Source organism: Dermacentor albipictus, unplaced genomic scaffold (assembly GCF_038994185.2).
Source record: "Dermacentor albipictus isolate Rhodes 1998 colony unplaced genomic scaffold, USDA_Dalb.pri_finalv2 scaffold_17, whole genome shotgun sequence".
Classification (NCBI taxonomy): Eukaryota; Metazoa; Arthropoda; class Arachnida; order Ixodida; family Ixodidae; genus Dermacentor; species Dermacentor albipictus.
In genome coordinates this window covers 11,263,892-11,271,453 of record NW_027225571.1, presented here as the reverse complement: position 1 = coordinate 11,271,453, position 7,562 = coordinate 11,263,892, and the positions used below count along the sequence as shown (strand labels likewise).

At 43.5% G+C, this 7,562-nt stretch overlaps 1 protein-coding gene across 5 annotated transcripts in view; it reads left to right on the top strand.

Moving 5' to 3' along the window:
• The first annotated feature begins 828 nt into the window (after positions 1–828).
• The window catches only part of LOC135909425 (tRNA (34-2'-O)-methyltransferase regulator WDR6), a 443,227-nt gene continuing 436,493 nt past the window's right edge, over positions 829–7,562 (top strand). For 4 of the 5 annotated variants that reach the window (XM_065441378.2, XM_065441379.1, XM_065441377.1 and 1 more), the window contains exon 1: positions 829–1,065. In XM_065441378.2, coding sequence (XP_065297450.1) covers positions 999–1,065 — 67 coding nt within the window. In that variant the 5' untranslated portion in view covers positions 829–998. The remainder of the gene's footprint in view (positions 1,066–7,562) is intronic. The other variant, XM_065441380.1, reaches the window with a different exon arrangement.

Below are 7,562 nucleotides of genomic sequence, written 5' to 3'. Positions count from 1 at the left end.
GGAGTGCAGGGGGACATGGGATGGACGTCATTCGAAGGTAGAGAGGCAATAAGTAAACTAAAATTTGAACAGAGACTCCCAGCACTGGAGGAAAAAAGGTGGGCAGGAAAAGTGTACAAATATCTGTACATGAAAAGTTTGAACACAAAGTGGACACTCGGAACGAGGAAGCTGAGGAATAGATACCTACAGCCGAGGGAGGGGGTCCAACGTGGTTCTAGTGTGGGAAAGGAGGTGAAGGAGACGGAAAGAAAAATGTGGGAAGAAAGAATGCTTGGAAAGCCATCGCTATCAATGTTATAGGTTACAAAAACAGGAGATTAAGAGAGAGCTCTTATTTGATAACTCGCGGGGCAGCTCACTATTATTCGAGGCTAGGACGGGTGTTTTGAGAACGAAAACATACAGGGCTAAATTTGAAGACGTGGACCTTCGGTGCACACTGCACAGCTTGCGGAGCCGAAATGGAGACCACGGATAGTGCTGAGATGCACAGACCTTCGCCCGACCCTGGCAGAGGGAACAGTGGCAGATATGGAAGGGGCATTAGGTTTTCCCGGGGAACGAGGGCAAATAGACGAAAAAAGAGTGGCAGTAACGAAGGGGAGTTGGTGGAGGAAGTCAAGGGATAGATAATACCATAAATCGGGGACATAATGTTTCCTCTACTGTTTTAGATAGTTATCTTGGGGGGAGGAGGAGAGTAAAAACTAGGTTGAGAAAAAGAGGATATAAAGAAAGATAAAAAAAGAATAATAATAAAATAGGAGGGGGAGCAAAAGGCTAGGTGGCGCCAGCCGCCGCCCGTTACAAAGGGTATAGCCGCCATCCATCCATCCATCCAAACATGGCTGCGCTCGTAGTACCTCGTCCATGTGCACGGCTGTGAAAACGTTGCCGGCCGACGGTTGTTGTACCAGTTGTTTGCTTGCTGTCATGAAATGCGACTTCACCGAGATATCCTTGTTACAAAGAGAACTTTCTGATACTTGATCGTCATGGAGTGTTTGTTGTCAAGGACACATATTATAGCGGCGACATTCTGGGGCAACACCATTCTCGTAGGTAGGTTCACTTCACCGTATCGCTGAAGCAGACTATGAACAACAAGCTATCGTGTATTGTTTTACTCTTGTGATGTGTGTAGATTTGCCTTGCTTATACGCATGTTGTGCCGGTTCAACAAATTACCTTCTCGGGGCTGTGCATAGCGAATAACTGTTTTGTTTTCCATTGTTCACACTCGACTGTGGGAAACTTACCGGTTGGCTTTGTGCTAGCCACTATCCTAATAGGTCTATAAGTATGTGCTTTGCACATGCGTGGGTGTCGTCTAGCGTGGTATAATCGAGCAAGGCGGAGCGTTTTGCTAGAGGAAACGCTGCTTGTTTGCATCATTTGTTTACCGACAGGCCACGGCGGCCGCATTTCGATGGGGGCGAAATGCGAAAACACCCGTGTACTTAGATTTAGGTGCACGTTAAAGAACCCCAGGTGGCCGAAATTTCCGGAGCCCTCCACTACGGCGTGCCTCATAATCAATGGTTTTGGCACGTAAAACCCCATAATTTAATTTTTTTTTTTTACCGACAAGCGGCTACACAGAGTGCTTCCTGCCATAATAATAGTTGCAATGCTTCCCTCTCCAATAGTAGTTTTGCACAGAGTGACATTATGTTTCTTGGGACGATGATGCGTATGTGGCTGAATATCTCGTGGCGCTACCGACAGCAGCAGCCCAGTAGTGACAGCGCTGCAAACGAAACAAAAGAGCCAAATATTATTGAGGGTAATTAAGCAAGAACGACATTTTACGGAATGTCAGCAAATGCAAGGTTCTGACTGGTGTTGCAGTAGTAGCGGGGCGCTTTTTTGATCACGGCAATGGATTGGGTTCTTTACAACTACTGCTCCAGGAGGGCACACGTAACTGTCAAAGGAAGGATTCAGAAAAACACCTAGGTATAGTGAACTAGAAGGTTTTCTAGTGGTGCGACCGAAGCTCCTGATGCTCCTGTCCCCGGCCTTCAAAAGCAGAGGGAACCAACAGAAGACACCCAACGGTGGCACGAAGGTAAGCTGGGAAGCAGGCCCTCCCAAATCTTTGTCTCTGCACTCGGGTGTAGACACTAATTATAACGAACATGAAAAACTAAGAGAAGAAAACAAAGCCCTCAAGCGCAAGTTAGAGGAACAGGACGCGAAAATTAAGACTAATGCAGGAGGTACAGGAAATGAGGTCAGGTAGCCATCCCCGGCCACAGACGCTGCCATCTCCCCCGCCTCATAACCAACCAAGAGAAATCAACCTGGCACAAGTTGTGGCAGAAATGCAGAAAATGATACAAGAAGTACGGCAGCAAGTACTACTGCAAGGTGCCGAGATCTGCACCATGCGCAAACAGAAAATTACGGAGAGAATCAAAGATGTCTGCTAGAAAACTACAGCGCAAGAGATGACTCCTAGAATTAACCATGAACAGGACAACACAAGGAAAAAATGAAGAAAAATTAGGAATATGGCAGTGGAACTGCAGAGGATTCAAGAGAAAACGGGGATTACTACAGCAATATGTTAATAAGCTATTAACTCCACCTGACGTGATCGCCCTACATGAGATGGGTAAAACCACTGTCTTGCTGGGATATACGTGTTATGAAAATCCAGGGGAATAGAACAGAAATCCTAGTAAACAAGGCACTAACAGCCATAGCACATAATAGGATAGGCGACACTGAGAACACACCATAGTAGAAATAATCACAAAAAAGAAAAGAAGGGGAGCAAGTATATTCGTAGTTAACGTATACAGCCCCCCAGGCCAGTGAAAAGTAAAATTCGACACGCTCTTCGGAGGGGCGAACAAACTAGCCAAAGGAAACGCACTAGTCATGCTAGGGGACTAACGCACGAGAAACCAGCTGGGGATACAAAACCACAGACAACAAAGGGCGAGCAATAACCGAGGCAGCAGACAGCATAGAGTGCGACCTCATAATCAATCCAAACACCCCAACTAGAGTCGGCAACAGCGTGAGCAACGACACTTGCCCCGACCTCACTTACGTAAAAAGAACAAAACATGCGGAATGGGAAAACCTAATGGAAAACCTAGGCAGTGAACATTTCATTCTAAAAACACAGATCGTCCTGGCAGGCCAAATTAGACGCCAAATCGGGAAAGCAAAAATCACAGATTGGAAAGCCTTCAGGAAAGCTTGCAAAGAAGCGGTTAAAGATGCTGAATCGATAACTGAATGGGAAAACATGCTAAAAGAAAAACAGCGAAAATACACCAAGGAGGTTGAGCGAACAACGCAGAACCCAGAGGTAGACTCTAGGCTACTCAAACTGTGGGAAGCGAGAAGAGGGCTCACGAAAAGGTGGAGTAAGCAAAAATACAACAGAAATCTCAAGCTAAAAATCGCAGAAATCATGAAGGCAGAGGAATACGCGATGCAACTAGCTGAACAGAATTGGCAACAATTCAGTGACTCGCTAAACGGCACCCTGGGCACGGCAAAGATATGGTGCTTACTCAAAGTCCTCATAGACCCAACCAAAACAAAACCCAAAAACAGCAATGCCATATACTGACTAGTTCACCAATACAAAAGAACAGAGTTAAACGAAAAAGTAAAAGAGAAATGCTTTGGAAACAGCAACCCAGCAGCCTACATGGAGCATTACGAAGGAAAGGAAAACGAAGAGCTAGACAGACCCACAACGCTGGAAGAAGTCTATGCAGCCATAAGAAGCGCAACAAAGAACACAGTGGTAGGAGCGGACAAAATAAACGTGGTCATCCGCAACCTCGGCTACGAGCAGGTCGAGAGATTAACAGCCTACCTAAACGAGCAATGGACAGCAGAAACAGTGCATGAGGAGTGGAAACACGCAGAAGTCATTATGATTCCAAAACCAGGCAAGAAACTTCAAGTGGAAAACCAAAGACCCATCTCACTCACATCATGCCTTGGCAAGATATACGAGAGTGTAGTCACCAAAAGACTCCAAAACTGCATGGAAGACAAAGAGCTGTATCCTGACAGCATGTTTGGATTCAGGGCAAAACTATCAATGCAAGACGTGCTACTGCAACTAAGAGAGGCCGTATTAAGCAACGTCCCCCACAAAGGAGAACACATCATCATGGCGCTAGATGTCAAAGGAGCCTTTGACAACGTCATCGAACAACGGCATCATATCAGCTATGGTATTAAAAATACAATAATCGTAATTAGTAGAGAAAGACAACACATCCAATGCTAACAACATCCGATTAAAAAATTTGTATGCTCTGTGGGGGATGATTTAATGGTATGTGGAATAGAATTCCATAGTTTTATACCCGCAAATGTGGTAGTGAACTTACCATAGTTTGTGCGTACTTTAGGTAAAAGACGATTATCGAGTTCAGGAAACCTAGTAGTGTTAATATTTACAAAAGTTTCAATAACAAAACCATCTATGTGTGCAATATTACGAAATAATTATAGATCACGATTGCTAACATTAACTGAAAGAGCTGATGAAGAGGATGAATGTTTAAACTACAATAAAGTGGCATTGCATTGGATAAGAAATGGCTGAAAGTCATGAGACGAAGCACCTGATTCTGCAGGCATTGAAGTTCGCTGAGGTGAGCGAGGTATGTGTTTCCCCACATACAGGCTGATATGCAGTAAGATAAATGGCTATGAATGTGTGCATGATAAAGGGAATGTTTAATGTGTGCCTGAAAATATCAGCGGGTTTTGATTATGGCGCGTATTCCAAACGAAATCTTACGGACAAGTGACTGCGCATGAAGATTGAATTTCAGATGCCTGTCTAAAACTACGCCAAGAAACTGTGCTATCAGATATTGGTATTAAGTTGTTTTCAAGACACACAGATATGGATTTTGAAATAAGTGTCGGGAAGAAATGAAAAACCATAAGAAAACGTTTTTAGCGGATTTTATGCACATGTTCTTTCGACACCAGGAAGCTACGTTATGCAGATCAACATTAACATTTCGCTGTAGCTCGTCGACATCATTAGCGCAAGTAAACATAGTTGTGTCGTCTGCATATAATATACAGTCGGTAGTGGTCAGAACATTAGGTAGGTCGTTAATAAATAGTAGAAACAGCAGCGGGCCAAGGACCGAGCCCCGAGGAATGCCTTGATATATGTTCTTAGCTGATGAGAGTTTGCCATCAGTCTGAACAACTTGAGTACGATTGGTTAGGTAGCTAGAAATAAGCTGAAGTGGCGGGCCAGTTATGCCATAAGATTCAAGTTTATGTGTTAGAATTTTATGATTAATGGTGTCAAAAGCTTTTGTTAAATGTATAACTTCGAACCAGCAACCCTTGGTCGATTGCCTTCTTGACTTTATCGGTGAAGGTTAGAAGCGCAAGCCCAGTTGAGCAACCCTGCCGAAAGCCATACTGTTTAGGTGGTAGTAGATGAAATTTTGCTAGGTAGAATGATAAACCTGTATCAACTAGTTCAATTATTTTACGGAAAAGCGAAAGAATACAAATAGGCCTGTAGTTATTCAGAAATTCACGATTGCCTTTTTTGTAAACAGGTGTTATTTTACCAACTTTCAGAGAACTGGGAAATATGCCTGCTTTAAACATTTTGTTAGCAATATCTGCTATCATAAGAGCCAGTTTATTAGAAACTAACTTGATACGAGATGGGTGAACAGAATCTAGGCTAGGTCCAGTAGACCTAAGCGAAGATATAACATGAAGAACTTCCTTTGCATTCGTAGGTTGCAAGTGGAAAGAATGAAGATGACGAGGCAATGTCGGTAATGGGGGATCTGTTTGTGAATCACAAGTACTACTAAAATACCCACTGAAGGCATTTGTGATATCATCTGGGTGGCAGTATGTTAGTGTTTCAGTTTCTATTTTTGTTAGATGCTCAGGAAATTTATTATTTAAGCATTCGTTGACATGCCAGTTGCGCCTCGTATTATTGCCATTATTCAAAATCTTGTTCTGAAAGTAATCTCGTTTAGCACTTTTAAGTGTGGCTGCAAGTGTGTTAGAATATTTTTTGAAAAGAGATTTAGGTTCACAGTTAAAGGGCTCACAAATTACCCTTTTGTGGAGCCGATTTTTCTTCAAGATACATCGAAGTAACGCTCTCGTGACCCAAGGTTTTTGAGGGGAACTGCCATTCTTGTGCTATTCTTGTGCTTATTCTAACGCACTGTGTAAATTTTTGAATTAATGTGCAAATAAGAAACTTCTTGAATGTGAATAAATAACATGTGCTTTTGTTCCCACGCCTGATGACCGTAAGCTGGGAGAAAGGGGAAACAAGATGTATACATTAAAGTGGTATTTCTTCAATGCCACCTGTAAACCCAAGGTAGAGTGAGTTCCAAAAACATTCGAGTAGTGTATTATTTAAAGTGATTATGTAGTCAAAACTAGTCTATCTTGTCACGTCTGCGGCAAGTTTCATATCTAGGCAGCGGTGACAGCAAAGTAGCAGCACGTGAAAGCTGACATAGAAAGAATGATCATGTAATTGCTGCCTACTCAGTATACAAGAAAGTGAGCTGCATTTTTTAAAATGATGACATGTAAATTTAAAGTGATACTAAGATTTTTTTATCGAATAGTGTTTTACAAGCCAGTCCGGCCAGTTGCATGCAGGGAACAGCTAAAATAAAGGGACGGTACAGTGTGCACATATTCAGTAATTTTGGACAGAGAACAGAAAACGTTAGAAAAATAATGGGTGTAACGAAATATGATAGAATGTCTGATGGGTGCACGGCAATGATCACCCGTTCATATGTGACGCGCCTCCTAGCTTGCTCACAAGCAGATAGCAGTGCCGGTTACTGTAACAACTCCATTTGTGTATAGCACTGAAGTAATCAGCCAAGCTGGTTTAAATACACTTCAAGCACCTCCCATTAAAGGGCGCAACCGTGCTGCTGTGCTTTCCTTACAAACAGCTGAACAACTAAGCTGCAGTACAGCGAACTCGCTAAACCAACGCGCCCTGTTTTTGTTCCTAGCTTCGTACTGATATGTGGGACACGCCAACATTCCTTTGTTCTGTGCTGGTATATGGATGTTTTGTTGTTTCCTTCCAAAGTACTGGCTAGCGAGTTTCGCATAAGAAACCCCATTCAGTATAATGCTGCGCCACTGCAGGCTGCAGTGCGGCCGGCAGCAATTGTCAAGAGTGGTTGACACCAGCGCCGCCGCATCGTTCCACACTGAAAGCTCCGCTCCCAAGAAGCTGCTTGCGCCACTAGAAAGCTTTGTAGTTCACTGTAACCTGGGATTATATGCTCCATCCAGTGAACAGGCGGCACCACTGAGCAGCAGCGGATGGATGGATGTTATGAGCGTCCCCTTTAGAACAGGGCGGTGGGTTGCTCCACCAAGCTCTTGCTGTTATGCTGCCTAATGTCCTACCTAGGCTTTTTTTTTTTTAAAAAAAAAAAAGCTCTATGAATTTCGATCACGGTATTCTGATCACGGCGAGCACGGACAGGCTAATGCAGCTCGGCGTTCATAACACGACCCTCGAA